Source organism: Martes martes (genome assembly GCF_963455335.1).
Source record: "Martes martes genome assembly, chromosome: 7".
Taxonomy (NCBI): Eukaryota; Metazoa; Chordata; class Mammalia; order Carnivora; family Mustelidae; genus Martes; species Martes martes.
Window position 1 is genome coordinate 108,956,824 of NC_137894.1, and position 15,958 is coordinate 108,972,781.

Here is a 15,958-nt window from a genome sequence, read left to right on the forward strand (position 1 = left end):
GTTAATGTCTTCTGCCCACTTTTTGACTTGATTATTTGTGTTTTGTGGTGCTGAGTCTGAGAAGTTCTTTATAGATCTTGGATATCAGCCCTTTGTCTGTAGTGTCATTTGCAAATACCTTCTCCCATTCCATGGGTTGCCTCTTTGTTTTGTTGACTGTTTCCTTTGCTTCGCAGAAGCTTTTGATCTTGATGAAGTCCCAAAGGTTCATTTTTGTTTTTGTTTCCCTTGTCTTTGGAGACGTATCTTGAAAGAAGTTGCTGTGGCCGATGTTGAAGAGGTTACTGCCTATGTTCTCTAGAATTCTGACGGATTTCTGTCTCACATTTAGGTCTTTCATCCATTTAGAGTTTATCTTTGTATATGGTGTAAGAGAATGGTTGAGTTTCATTCTTCTATACATAGCTGTCCAGTTTTCCCAGCACCACTTATTAAAGAGACTGTCTTTTTCCCACTGGATATTTTTTCCTGCTTTGTCAAAGATTAGTTGACCATAGAGTTGAGGGTCCATTTCTGGGTTCTCTATTCTGTTCCTTTGGTCTGTGTGTCTGTTTTTGTGCCAGTACCATGCTGTCTTGATTATTACAGGTTTGTAATGTAGCTTGAAATCAGGCAGTGTGATGCCCCCAGCTTTGTTTTTCTCTTTCAACATTTCCTTGGTGATTCGGGGTCTTTTCTGGTTCCATACAAATTTTAGGATTGTTTGTTCCAGCACTTTGAAAAATGCCATTGGTATTTTGATTGGGATGGCGTTGAAAGTATAGATGGCTCTGGGCAGCATAGACAATTTAACAATGTTTATTCTTCTGATCCATGAGCATGGATGTATAGATCCTTTATCTCCTTGGTTAGGTTTATTCCACAGTATCTTATGATTTTTGGTGCTGTTATAAAGGAATCGATTCCCTAATTTCTCTTTCTACAGTTACATTGTTAGTGTATAAGAAAGCAACTGATTTCTGTGCATTGATTTTGTATCCTGCCACATTACTGAATTGCTGTATGAGTTCTAATAATTTGGGGGTCGAGTCTTTTGGGTTTTCCACATAAAGTACCATACCTACAAAGAGAGAGAGTTTTACTTTTTCTTTGCCAATTTGAATACCTTGTATTTCTTTTTGTTGTCTGATTGCTGTTGCTGGGACTTCTAGTACTATGTTGAACAAGAGTGGCAAGAGTGGGCATCCTTGTCCTGTTCCTGATCATGGGGAAAGGCTCTCAGCTTTTCTCTGTTGAGAATGATATTCTCTATGGGCTTTTCATGGATGGTTTTTATGAATTTGAGGAATGTTCCTTTATCCCTACACTCTAAAGAGTTTTAATCAGGAAAGGATGCTGTATTTATTTTTTAAGCAGTCTCTACACCCAACGTGGAGCTTAACCTCATGACCCCGAGATGAGGATTCGCACACTCTTCTCCGAGCCAGCCAGGAGCCCAGGACTTTTTTTTAACAAATGTTGGAAGTTTTATTTATGCCTATAGGATCTGGTGGGAAGAGAGGGTTACGGATAGGAGTGGTGGAAAGGGCATTACAAGTAGAATTCTTTAGTAAATTTTAAAAGTCTTAAGTTAGTTGGAAAATAGCAAAAGTAATAGAATTTTTTTAAGCCGAAATTTAAATAGCTGTCAGGTAAATGTCATTAGCTGAACCCAGCAGTGCGAGATAATTGCTTTCAGACAGAGTTCTCTTCAGGGGGTCATTGTATTGCAATTTTAAAGATTTTCTTTTCATGAAGTTGGATTAGTGATGTATTGTTTTTAATTTTTCTAAAGTCCTCCTCCTTTTTTCCCTGTTGAATCCTTTCATTTAGAAGACTCTAGAAATGAATTTTTCCCTAGTCTTTGGACCTAAGCAATGATAAAGAAATTTTTTTTTATCCCCTTCAAACCTAGTTGCGATGTAAAGTGCTTACCTGGGCCGGCAGGGGCACAAAAATTTGGAGGCTGGCTGGGGATTTGGAAGGGGGACCTGCCATGGGAGAGTGTGAAAGAGAGGAGGTGCTTCTGAAGGAGGCATGGCTGCCCAGTTCCAGCCCGTCTGTGCCACGTGAGAATCCACACCCCAGTTGCTTGACCTCCCAGTTTTCTCAGTCACAGGAAATCCTGATTTCTATATTAAATTTTCTGATTTTCAAAGATAATCTTCAGGTCACACAAAACATGTCCACAAGCTTAACATGCCCTGTAGACTACCAGCTTGGTTTTTGCTTTTAGGTGGACAAGTTAACTCTTCAGTCTAAAGGTGTGAATTTTTGTTTTCTGTTTGTATGTGTAAGTCTCTAGAACGGAAGAAATGTGCCACAGAAGTGTGTTAGTCAGATACTCTCATCATGAAAGATGATCGGTAAAACATGAGTTGTGTTTCTTCAGCCACATGGCAAGAGTCTTAAAGGTTGGGAGAGTGTTACTCTTTCTTCAGTAGCCTCTACTGGAGGTTTTGTTTTTTTGTTTTTTTGTTTTAAGATTTTATTTATTTATTTGACAGAGAGAGAGAGAGAGAGGAGGAAGCAGGCTCTCTGCCAAGCAGTGAGCCCGATGCGGGACTTGATCCCAGGACCCTGAGATCAGGACCTGAGCTGAAGGCAGAGGCTTAACCCACTGAGCCACCCAGGCGCTCCTACTGGAGGTTTTTAATGAAGTATTTGTGAATAGGTTGACTGGCTTCATTTTTCAATAATTCATTCTGTGACTTTACCTTATTACTTTTTTTTTTTTTTTAGCAAATTAAAAGAAACATCGATGAAAAGCATGCCCGACTTTACCAGACTCTGAATGAAGGCAAACAGCTGGTGGCCTCCGTGAGTTGTCCCGAACTAGAGGGCCAGATTGCAAAGCTAGAAGAGCAGTGGTTGGCCCTAAACAAAAAAATTGACCATGAACTACACAGACTACAAACACTTCTCAAGCATCTGCTCAGGTGTGTTTTCTTAGGGATGGATTACACTCAGATTTCCACATGGAGAAAGACCTCAGAGGCATCCTGTGGTCATCCAGATTTTACATGCAGTCTCCCTGTCACAGGGTTATTTGTCAACAGTCTAAAGCTCTTGGGTCTCTCTTCTGGGCTCAGTAGGATCTGGGGTCTTTGAGGTTGGTTTGCTCGAAAACTAGGAATTATCTTCTAAAGTTATCCACGTTGCCTTTATACCATATCACTCTTCCCTATTCGTCTCCCAAAGTTTTTAAATTAAAAAATACTAACTTCAGCTAACAGAAAAGTTTCAAAAAGTCTTCGGAGTTCTTCAGAGAATTTTGTTTAGTGGACCTAACCTTGAACTCCTTGAGGAGGGTAAAGAACGTAAAACATTTGAATCTCTTCATCCCTGACTCACAGGGAACTTTCGTAACCTAGTTGCGTGTTTAAAGCTTACTAGATGTCCAACAACAGATGAATGGATAAAGAAGATGTGGTGTATATTTTATACACACACACACACACACACACACACACACACGAGTATCATGCAGCCATCAAAAATGAAATCTTGCCATTTTCAAGGATGTGGATAGAACTAGAGGGTATTGTGCTGAGCAAAATAAGTCCCTCAGAGAAAGACAATTATCATATGATCTCACTGGTATGAGGAATTTGAGAAATAAGACAGAGGATCATAGGGTTAGGGAGGGAAAAATGAAACAAGATGAAACCAGAGAGGGAGACAGTCCATTAGAGACTCTTAATCTCAGGGAACAAACAGAGGGTTGCTGGAGGGGAGGGAGTGGGAGGGATGGGGTGGCCGGGTGATGGGCACTGGGGAGGGTGTGTGCTATGGGGAGTGCTGTGAATCATGTAAGACTGATGAATCACAGACCTGTACCCCTGAAACAAATAATATATGTTAATTTAAAAAAAAAAAGTTTAAAGCTTTAAGCTTACACAAGGAGAAGCATTTTGCTTGGATATTTTCCTCCACCTCCAATAAATATGTTGGTATGGAGCCAAGAACGCTTTATTATATCACTTATACAAATGCTGGTTATAGTTTTACTATAAACAAATCTGTCGAGAACATCTAATGAATAAAAATAATTGCTCTCCTTACCCATGGCTTTATTTTTGCGTAGCTGTAATAAGAAAATGTCTTAGACTCTAAAAATGCCCATTTTGTTATAGATTAGTCATCAGAGAGTCATAGAAGGTGCCAGGAGCATTAGATTTGGGGCATGGGATAAAACAAGGTGTAATCCTTAAAACATTGATTTTCTGAATAATAGAGCTGATTGGCACAGGAAAACATACAGTAAAATGAGAAGAAAATAGGACGATGATGCATATCCACCATAGAGTACATTTCTAATTTTCTTTCTCTCTCACTTTGCTCCTCTTAGTTATAACAGAGATTCAGATCAGTTAACCAAGTGGTTGGAATCTTCTCAGCAAACTCTAAATTACTGGAAAGAACAATCCCTCAATGTGTCTCAGGACTTGGATACAATTAGAAGCAACATAAACGAGTTTTTTGTAAGTTGTAATCGAATATGCTCAGATAATTACTGTCAGAAAGAACTATCAGGGGGAAATGGCCAGGGTTGATAGTGATGGTCTCCATAATCATTTGTGGATAAGGGATAAGACTTGGGCTAATAGCATTCTTCATACTTAGAGCTATTTGTTTACGTTGGTCATTTATGTATTTAAAATGATAAATTAGATTTTTTTTTAAGATTTTATTTATTTATTAGAGAGAGATTAAGAGAGAGAGAGAGAGAGCATGAGAAGGGGGAGGGTCAAAGGGAGAAGCAGACTCCCTGCCAAGAAGAGAGCCCAAAGCGGGACTCGATCCTGGGACTCCAGGATCATGACCTGAGCCGAAGGCAGTCGCTTAACCAACTGAGCCACCCAGGTGCCCCATAAAGATTTTTAATTGACCCTACAAAATACATATGAATTTAAAACTTCCTCTGGCATGGGGCATGCTGTATACAGGCAGGAAATAACTCCCTGCCCCCCCCCCAAAAAACTAATACAGAGTTATTAACTCATAAATGTTAAAATTAATAAATACGTGGTTTTAAATTGTCATACACAGAACTGATACTTCCACTAAAATGTTCTATGGTTTTGAGATTTTTTTTTATAAAAGAAAGCATTACTTTTGTAATACAAGTTTTTCCCTTTCCCATATTCTTTTCTCTCCTCCAGTTTCATATTTTGTAGCAGTGATCACTCACCTTGGTATTAAAATGTAAATATTTAAAAATATACTTGAAAACACCTGTGAAGACAAAGATTTCAGATATTTTCGTTAAAAATTACTTGCATTTAGTTAATCTCATGTGAACTTTGTGTGCCATTCCTTTTAAAGTTGAAGTGATTTTTTTTTTTTTAATATTAATTAAGCCACTCAAGGAGCAGGAATTCAATCTCTTTTGTTCCCTGTCATCCATCTGTCTAATGTCTGGAACAGTGCCTGACACTTAGTAGGAAAAATGTGTGTGTGTGTGTGTGTGTGTGTGTACGCTTATGAGGGCATTTGTGCACACATGCTTTTGCGTACACACACACACACACACACGTATAGATACACCTGCAAACATTTGTGATGTGAATTGAGTTCAGTGATTTCGCTTTGGACTCAAACTGGGTATTCTGACTCTTTGTTATTCTTTGCTGTTTTCAAATTCTGCACATTTCTCAATGTTCGAACGGTTTCCTCCAGGAGTTCTCAAAGGAACTCGATGACAAGTCGTCCTTGAAGGCCGTGGTTGTAAGTACGGGAAGCCAACTTCTCCACCTGAAAGAAGCCGATACGGCCACACTGAGAGCTGCTTTAGCACAGCTGGAACAGAAATGGACCACGCTCGTAACTCAGCTCCCAGATATTCAAGAGAAACTTCATCAGGTGGGTGTTTAAAGATGCAGCGTTCAAATTAGCGTTCACTTGTTAGCTCCCAACTCCTTTAAAATTATTGCTCTGATTCAATAATTTTCATTGACACCGCCTATTTTCCACTGGCTCCACTGAATATAGGTCTTAATTACTGGCCTCTCCCCCAGTGGGATCTTTCTTAATAGAGAAATCAGGCTTAATTACTTTATTTCCCAGTTTATCTGCATCGCTGTGTTCCTTCATGTGAAGGTCATCGTCATTGTTTTGGGGTCGCTTATTCTGAGCCTGAATGCTGGGTTTGTTTTTGTGAGTCACCTGCCTAATTGTGGAGTGAGACCTTTTATCAAACCAGATAGCCTCTTTTTAGTGGATGCCCTGATTCATTTTTGTCAACGGCGGGTAATTAAATGGAAATCGCTTTGTCCTTGCAGCTTCAGATGGAGAAATTGCCATCTCGCGAAGCAATCACGGAAATGATTAGCTGGATGAACAATGTAGAGCATCACATTGCGGGTGAAGACTCGGAGCGCTCGCTGAGTTCCGCACCTCAAGTGAAAAAGCTGCTTCAGAAGTACAAGGTAATTAAACAAAAAGAGCCAGAAGCCTTTTCATTAAATAAGAAGGCAAGTCAGTCGGAAGGGAAAGACAGAACAAAGAGACACGTAGGATGGGATTTCAAAAAACACTGTAGCGGCAAGGAATGGCGTGGTGGGTGATTCGAAGCAGATGTTAGCCTACTTGCTCTTCTGCCGCCTGGTTTCCTGTGGTAGCTCCCGTCACCACAGGGCAGAATGCAGGCTTGTAACTGGCTCTGGCCCTCTTTACCTCTCCAGCCTCCTCTTTACCTCTCCAGCCTCCTCTTTCTTCATTCCCCGCTAAGACCCTAGACACTACCAGAAGCGAATGAACCTGCCGTGTCTGGTGTTCTCCCCGCTCGTGCTTCCGTGTGCACTCCTCCTTCGGGCTGGAATTCTCGTGCCCCACATCTAGCCATAGAAATGCTCTCCGTCACCTTTCAGGAGTCTGCTCAGGTGTCACCTGATTTGGAAATCTGCTCCTGACTCCCCCTGCCAGATGACTAGACTTTCGGGAATTAGGTGTCTCTGCGGTGCTATAATTATTCAGTTACTTGTGTCTCCCCACCTTGCCTTAGCTTCTGGAGAGCGGGGGCCATCCTTCACCTCCCCGAAATAGCTCGCCTAGCCCGATACCTGGCATCCAGTAGATATTAAGTAATTGTTCTTTGTGTAAGAGAATGCATAAGGAAAAGTTGATTTCCTTCAATAAATAGACATGAAGGCGGCCTTCTCCGTGATGTTTGGTTTCACGTAGATGGAACTAACATTGAACAGGCCGCACGCAAGCATTTACTGTGAGCCAGGCAGGTCTGCCACTAGGAACAGAGGAGATGAATGAAGACTCTGGTCATTGTCTTCAGAGCCCTCACAGGCTGGTGGATCCAGCCTCTGGTAGATGGAGGATGAATTCCTTAGTCACAAAGCGTGATGTTAGCAAGGGTTTTATTTTTCTGTGCTAACACATCCTCACTTCAGTGAGTGGCAGCATCACTGGAGGGTCCGCACATACCACGTGGCTTTCTCCCTGTTGCCTCCTCGGCACGTGGAATTCTCCAAGAGACTCTCCGCTCAAAGTGGACATTTGGTGGGATTTGGGGGAGGGTAGGACAGAACTCCAGACGGGTGCCCCTGGGGGAACGAATGGGAGTTTGGGGCTCCCTAGAGTGTGCCAGAGGGAGAATCCTGTTCAATTACTTCAGTTCAGGTTTTGGTTGGTTAATTTTGTCTGTTTGTTTCAGGAGTTCAGAATGGAAATGGACTATAAACAGTGGATCGTTGACTTTGTCAACCAGTCATTACTTCAGCTAAGCACCTGTGATGTAGAGAGTAAACGCTACGAGAGAACAGAGTTTGCAGAGCACCTGGGAGAGATGAACCGCCAATGGCAGCGGGTACACGGAACGCTAAATAGAAAGGTGTGCTCACGTGTCACAGTTTGTGTGATCTGGCCTTTGCAACATACCACTTTCTGAAAAATTTAAAAAGATACTCATGGTGGGGCACCTGGGTGGCTCAGTGGTTTAAGCCTCTGCCTTCGGCTCAGGTCATGATCTCAGGGTTCTGGGATCGAGCCCCACATCGGGCTCTCTGCTCAGCAGGAGCCTGCTTCCCCCTCTCTCTGTCTGCCTCTCTGCCTAGCTCTGATTTCTCTCTGTCAAATAAATAAAATCTTAAAAAAAAAAAAGATACTCATGGTTAACTCACAAGGGAAGTCTAATAATCCCCTCCATGATAGCCCATTTATGAAGCCTATGTTCTGACATTCTCCATTGGTGCCTCTAGGAGCCTATGAAGTTCTTATTTCTTTGAGATTTCTTAGTGGGAAATTGAGTTAGGCAAGTGAAGAGGAGAAATTTTAAAAAGATGTCAAGTATTATGTGAGACTACTCAGTGGTTGGAGATTTTGACATTTTCTGTGAAAGTAAATGTTCAAAAGTGGCAAAGCTATGACAGCTTTGAAAAGATTATGAAAAGAGAGAAAAATGTACATGGCCTTTTCGTAGACTTTCATTCCATAATAAGAAAGCCTTATTCGTGGAGGAATATTCAGTATTTATATATAATTGATAGTAGCACTTGGTTGACTTCTTTACGTGTAGAGAATACATATAAATGGATTTATACAGTTAAGATTCAAGTGCATGAATGGACAAAGAACATGAACAGACAGTTCACAAAAGAGAAAATTTATAATTAGCAAATCAACATGGAAAGATTACAACTTCAATTAACAGGCATTCAGAGTAAACATTATGTAACATTATACATTTATTAAATTAGAAAAATTTAGTAAGATAAAGATAAAAGCCCAAAGCTATCCCCTTCACATGCAGATAATGGCTTACATACCCTTTTGAAAAGCATTTAGAAAATTTCAAGAACTAGAATAATAATCATCTTATTTCTTTACCTAGCCATGCCACCTCTTACACATTTATCTTAGGTGGATAGCCCTTCAAAAAAGGGAAAAATATGCACACAAAGGGTTCAACATTATTTATACTGGTGAAAAATGTAAAATGCCTTAATTTCCAAGTATACAGGAATAATCCGATTATACTGTGTCCATTTGATAAAACCTTGGGCAGCCTTTTAAATTAATATAAGGCATACGTCATAACCAGCTGAGCAGGGGCCTATGACATATTGGAAAAGGAACATAAAACTTTACATATACTGTGACTATAACCTAATAAAAATCGTGAGCATAGAAATGAGAAGAAACACAGATGGTAAAAAGTCATTATTTTATTGAAGTAGTTATTTGTGATATTTTTGATACTGACTTAATTTTTAAGCCACTCTAATGAAGAGTGTCTAGGGAAGGAAAGTTTTCTTAAGTATATCAGTAGATAGTGCAGTGAAAAAATACTGCATGTTACCAACACAATTTTTATTTTGTACAGGTATTGTGGAACTCCAGAACTGTCAAGTTGCTTAGGCTGGCTTTCATTTCAAATGCTAGAGGGCATTTTAATTCTGTTTCCTAATTTATGAGTCTTCATTCCAAAGTTTTTTGGGAAATCTTATGCTAAATATGAGGAATCTGTAAAGAAACAAAATTATTTAATTAAAAATAACTGTCATGACATTTACATTTTAAAGTATGTGGTTTAAAATTTTATTTTCTTGTAACTTACAGATACAACATTTAGAACAACTTTTGGAAAGTATCACTGAGAATGAAAACAAAATACAGATTTTGAACAATTGGATAGAGGCCCAAGAGGAGAGACTAAAAACTTTACAAAAACCTGCAAGTGTGATCTCAGTGCAGAAGACACTCCTGGACTGTCAGGTGAGAAGGCACGTGGCTCCTGTCCACGCGGCGTGGCCGGGCTGGTTATGTGGCCGTGTGGTTCAGTCGCTGCTTCTGCCCCAAGGACCAGGGTAAGCGGCTGTACTTCCTGAAGGTCTCCTCCAAATCCCCAGGTATTTTCTTTGTTACGTAAAATGGGTTTTACAAAATTGCACACTGCTATTTTTTTTCATGACAGGCAGAAGATGTTTTTTTCCGTTATTGTTGTTCCTAAGCCTTGAATGTTACTCCTAAAAGAAAATGTTCGGAGGACATTTTGATTTGATGTTTTCCAGTTTGTGTGGTGTGTGTATTCTTTATTAACTTACTCAGTATTTACAGAATTACTCTTAAGGTTTCCATTATTTGTAGTGTTTCATTCTGTTTCTTCAGAAGAAGGTGATTCTCTTTTACCTGCTATGTAATGTGTTCTGACAGGACCACTTGGCCCTGGGAACCACTGTCTAAATCACACTTGGGCTTAAAGCTCTTGGCCGTGCCCTTTGTTTTGCTCCATTGTCATTTGCCAGGTCACTTAGTCTATGAGACGCTCTCACCCGAGTGTAGATTAATCTTCCTCTAGTACTGCCCGGATTGTGTCCCTCCATACTGAAAACACTCTGGCTGTCCCTGTCACTATAGCCGGCACAGGGGATGCTGCCTTTGCAGCTGCTGCGTGAGGGCATGACACGACTCGCTGCTGGGACTGGAGGTCAGCTCACACCCAGTTCTACTGAGAAGGTTCTAGAACAATACTGGGCATGCTAGGGGAGCAGCAGCACTCATTAGAAGAGGTCTTGCAAGTGGTCCTGTCCTGTTTCTGAGTAGCCACTAGCCATTTCCATTTAGAATTCCTTAAGCCATCTCAGATCCAGCAGCCAACACTCCACAGGTCTGTGCTATACCATCCCCCACAGGCCACCCTGGTTTCACTTGAGTTCTAAACTACCCACGGCTTGGGGTTTCCTCACTGTTTTCCAGATGAGAAAAATGGAGGCTTGGAGGTTTGATGACTTAAGGTCTGATCATATGGCCAATACCGGGCAGGCACGGAATGGGGACTGGGTCTCCTGGGCTCTTTCTACTATACCATGATGATAACCACTTATTCCCTAGACTCTTCTGAAATCTAGATCTATGTAATGATTGAAATTATTATAAAAACTCATACTGTAACAGTTGCAGAAATTGAATGTATGGTGATTAAAATGTGTTTAGGTGTGATGTTATTTAATTATGTACTTCAATGGCATTTTTACTCGAGAAAGGCAATCTCCTGTCTCTTACACCTTATTTTCCTGTGATATTGTGCATTGAAAACTTTCCCCTCTCGCCCTTCCAGGATATAGAAAATCAACTTGCGGTTAAATCCAAAGCCCTGGATGAGTTGAGACAAAGTTACCTGACTTTGGAGAGTGGGACAGTGCCACTGTTGGAAGACACAACATCCAGGATTGATGAGTTATTTCAAAAAAGGAGCAGTGTTATCAACCAGGTACTAGAACTCATTTGAAATAATACCGTTTCTCTTCATGTATTCTTTCATCTTTTTTGGTTTTTGTTTAATTACAGAAACTCATGCCATGCTAAAAACTGAGGAGTTGCTCAGAGAAATACGCAAGTAGAGAAAAGCATTTCAAATCCCGTTGTTTTTGCCCTGGATAATTAGAGGTAGAGCCACCAGTTCCAACACCATTGGCAAGCTAGAAATTCATTTGGTTATCTTTGTTTTGTCTAATGTACTCACAGACAAAGATGTCTCCACTCCTCAACCCAGCAAGCATCTGGCACTATTTCCTGGCCAGATACACAGGAACTGCTAAGAAAAAGCATGTCCAGGGAGGTGCCTCAGGGAGGGAGTGATCCTGTCTTCTGTAGCCTGTATTAAGTCCGAAGTGTGATCAGCATATGGAGAACTCCAGAGGTGGGGAGAAGCACAGCACGTGTTGAAGAGGAAGCATGTAAAAGATGCCTCATCATTTTACGAAACATATCTTATTTTTTAAAAATATTTTTTATTCATTTGAGAGAGAGTAAGCAAGAGAGCACAAGCCAGGGAGGGGCAAAGGGAGAGAGAGGAGCAGGGACACCACCCTGTGGGACTCCATCCCAGGGTCCTGGGATGGTAACCTGAGCCGAAGGCAGACCCTTAACCAACTGAGCCACCCAGGAACCATGGAAGACATGTTAAAGTCTGCATTTACCCCTTCTAGGAGTAGAGCACCAAAAGAGCAAAGACAGGCATCAGTAGGTATTACAACTTTGATGGTTCCCCACAAATGGAGAGAAAAACGATAAATATTAGCCAGTTGTATAGGTGTGTCCATACTTCCCAGAGGTCCTTATTGTGGATTTATTTGTTGTCTTCTAAAAGCTACTTTTGACCATTTGTTCCAAAAGAGAATTGGGAATAGCCTTTATGAATGAAACTCATAGGTGACCCTCAACCTCCTTTCTCCCTTAGAACTCAGGCAGGAAAACAGAGATGAGCTTAACACACCTTGTGTGAGTCATTTGTTAAATATATCTTCTGTGAGGCAATGGGCTCACTGCCAACAGTACAAAGATAAACAAAATAAATGGGTCCCACACAAAGAGCTCTCTGGAGGAAACATACTTGAACAGATAATCACAACACAATGAATTATAATAAAAATGTAGAGTAAAAAAGATTAAGATAATGCAAGTAAAAAAACATGCAGATGGTACTAACCATAGAAGGTAGACGTATAGATAAATGGAATAGAATTAAGACTCCAGAAATAAACCCTCAAATTACAGTCAACTAATTCTTTTTTTTTTTTTTTTAATTTTTTTAAGATTGTATTTATTTATTTGAGAGAGCATGAGAGAGGAGAAGGTCAGAGGGAGAAGCAGACTCCCCAAGGAGCTGGGAGCCCAATGCGGGACTCGATCCTGGAAGTCTGGGATCATGACCTGAGCCCAAGGCAGTCGCTCAACCAACTGAGCCACCCAGGCGCCCCACAGTCAACTAATTCTTAGACAGGGATATCAAGACAGTTCCAGGGTAGGGGGATAGTCTTTTCAAAAAATGGTACTAGAAGAGCTGTATATCCACATTCAAAAGAATGAAGTTACACCTATACCTTCATACCTTGTATAAAAATTAAATCGATCAAAGATACAAGTGCTAAAACTATTAAACTCTCAGAAGAAAACCTAGGTCTAAATCTGTGTCAGTAGATTAGGCGATAGTTTCTTGGGTACAACACCAGTAGCACAAGCAGTGAAAGAAAAAATAAGCTGGACTTCATCAACACTAAACGCTTTTGTGTTTGAAAGGACACCATCAACAAAGTGAAGTGACACACCACAAAATAGAAAAAAATATTTGCATGTTTAGGGGCTTGAATCTACAATATAGAAAGGACACATGACCGAAGGGAAAACATGAGTGAGTGATCTGAATAGCTCTTTCTCTAAAGAAGATATAAATGGCCAATAAGTACCTGAAAAGATGCTCAATATTATTAATCAAGGAAATGCAAAGCAAAACCACAATGAAATACTACTTTACACCCCCCTCAGTCATGGTAATAATAAGGCAGACTAACAAATGTTAGCAAGGGTATGGAGGCATTGAAACCCATGCTGCTGGTGAATGCAAGAGGGAGCCCCTGCTTTGGAGAAAGCCTGGCAGGTCCTAAAATGCTTAAACATAGACTTATTATATGACTCAGCAACTTCACCCCCAACTGTCTACTCAAGAGAAATGAGAACATATGTCCACACCAAAAACTTGTGCATGAATGTTCCTAGCAGGATGATTCATAATAGCTAAGAAGTAGACACGATCCAAGGGTCCCTCGACTTATGAGTGGATAAATAAATGGTATATCCACGCAATGAGATACTACTCAGCCATAAAAAGGAATGAAGTACTGACAGTTACTACAACACTGATGGCCTGGAAAACATGCTAAGTGAAAGGAGGCAGTCACCGAAGACTATATATTGTATGATTCCAGTTATATGAAATGTCCAGCATAGACAGATTCTCTAGGGAGAAAAGCTAGATGATGGCTGTGAAGGAGTTGGCGAAGAATGAGGAGTGACTGCCAGTTGGGTGGGTTTTCTTTTTGGGGTGATGTTCTAAAACTGATTATGGTGATTGTGTACTTTAAATAGGGGAATCATATGGAATGTGAGTTATATTTCAATGCTACATCTTATTTTATTTTTTAAAGATTTTATGTATTTATTTATATGTATTTATCCTCACAAGGAGGCAGAGAGACAGGCGGGGGCGGGGGGGGGGGAGCAGGCTCCCCACCAAGCAGAGAGCCCAATGTGGGGCTCAATTCCAGGACCCTGAGATCATGACCTGAGCCGAAGGCAGAGGCTTAACCCACTGAGCCACGCAGGCACCCCTCAGTGCTACTTTTTTTTTTAATTTATTTTTTAAAGTATATCTCTCTACCTAACATGGGGCCTGAACTCATGATCTCTGAGATCAGAGTCGCATGCTGTACCAATTGAGCCAGCCAAGTGCCCCAAAGCTTTTTTTTTAATGCAGAAAACACAAAACCTAGACCATCCATTCATAAGTACTCCAAAGTCAGTAGAGCCCCATCTTTAAGAGCAAGGGCTTTGATTCTCTCTCTGAATAGAAAATGAGGCTGCCAGGATTTTTATCTGTGTCCCAGGGCAGGTCCTTAACCTCTCTATGCCTCAATTTCCTGGTCTGTAAAATAGGGGTGATAATACTAGCTTTTAGCAATGCCTCTGCTGCCCTACTGGCTGATTCTGCTTTTAGCATTCTGAAAATGTTCCTCCTTGTTTCTGGTGTAGTGAATTTTGCTTCATGGTCTTTTTATCCTTTCCCTCAAACCACATGTGCCATTTCTTTTCCATGAAGTTGTAATGGTCTGAGGGTTGCCCTTAAGTGGACCAGTAGATGTACCAACTTGGTATGTAGAAGTCACGAAGGCCTTCTGGGGCCTGGACCATGGCGGTGCCTTGTGTAGCCGTGTGCCTGTAGGAACCCTTTCATCTGAATCATCCCTGCCACGCAGAGAAGTCGTAGCTTCTGTCTATAGGGAGTTCCCTTCCTACCTCCTTTGTTTCCTTACTATCTTTTATTCTTTCTTAATGATGAATTCTTTTCCTGAGCCCTTGAGCCCTTGTAAAGACGTTCCGCCTACACAGTTGCCAGTTGTGAGACTGGTATTTTAGCACCCCAGGTGGTTCTTTATCTGTCCTTGTTTGGGGCAGGGTTTGAGGATGCCTGCCTGTCAACATGGATTTGTGTCCTCCACGTAGATGTTAAGCAGAGAACAGAGGGCCTGAACGCAGGCCTGGGTGGTTACATCTAAAATTTGACATCACGTCACAAATGAAGCTGTCCAGTTGGGCCAACATCGAGATCACACTCCATTTCTACTCAGATCCTTATTTTAAATTGAGATATAATTCAAATGCCATAAGACCACCCTTCTGAGTGTACAGTTCAGTGGTTTTTAGTGTATGTACAGAGATATGCAACCATTAGTACTGTGAAATTCCAGGACATTTTTGTCAACTCAAAAAGAAACCCCCATTACTCTGCATTCCTCCCTTCCCTTCGTCTCTAGAAACACTAATCTACTTTGTCTATGTATGTGCCTGTTCTAGACAGTTCATACACGTGGAATCATACAACATATGGTCTTCTCTGTCTTCTTTCACTTAGCATGTTTTCAACATCAGTATTATAGTCTGTGTCGGAACTTTATGGAGGAATAATGTTCCATTGTATGGCTATAGCACGCTTAGTTTATCCATTGATGGACATTTGGGTGGTTTTAACTTTTCATGAATCATGCTGCTATGAACATTTGGGTACAGGTTTTTGTATGAACATATGTTTCCATTTCTCTTGGGAATAAACCTAAGAGTGGAATTAGTGGGTCATATGATAACTCTGTACTTAACTTTTTGAGGAATTGACAAATTTTCTTCTACAGATGTTGTACCATTTTATGTTTCCACCAGCAATATATTTTTTTAAAAAGATTTTTATTTATTTATTTGACAGACAGAGATCACAAGTAGGCAGAGAGGCAGGCAGGGGTGGGGGGATGCAGGCTCCCCGCTGAGCAGAGAGCCCAATGTGGGGCTCGATCCCAGGACCCTGGGATCATGACCAGAGCCGAAGGCAGAGGCTTTAACCCACTGGTGCCCCTCCACCAGCAATATGTTAGAGTTCTAGTTTTTCCACACTCTTGACAATACTGAGTATTGTCCAACT

The 15,958-nt window shown here is 40.9% G+C and overlaps 1 protein-coding gene across 2 annotated transcripts in view; it reads left to right on the forward strand.

The window, feature by feature from the left end:
* The window catches only part of SYNE2 (spectrin repeat containing nuclear envelope protein 2), a 328,404-nt gene that overhangs the window by 248,502 nt on the left and 63,944 nt on the right, over window positions 1-15,958 (forward strand). For both annotated transcript variants that reach the window (XM_080809784.1, XM_080809785.1), the window contains 7 exons: window positions 2,722-2,918; window positions 4,331-4,463; window positions 5,662-5,844; window positions 6,264-6,410; window positions 7,649-7,825; window positions 9,553-9,708; window positions 11,051-11,203. In XM_080809784.1, the coding sequence (XP_080665910.1) occupies window positions 2,722-2,918; window positions 4,331-4,463; window positions 5,662-5,844; window positions 6,264-6,410; window positions 7,649-7,825; window positions 9,553-9,708; window positions 11,051-11,203 (1,146 nt within the window). The remainder of the gene's footprint in view (window positions 1-2,721; window positions 2,919-4,330; window positions 4,464-5,661; window positions 5,845-6,263; window positions 6,411-7,648; window positions 7,826-9,552; window positions 9,709-11,050; window positions 11,204-15,958) is intronic.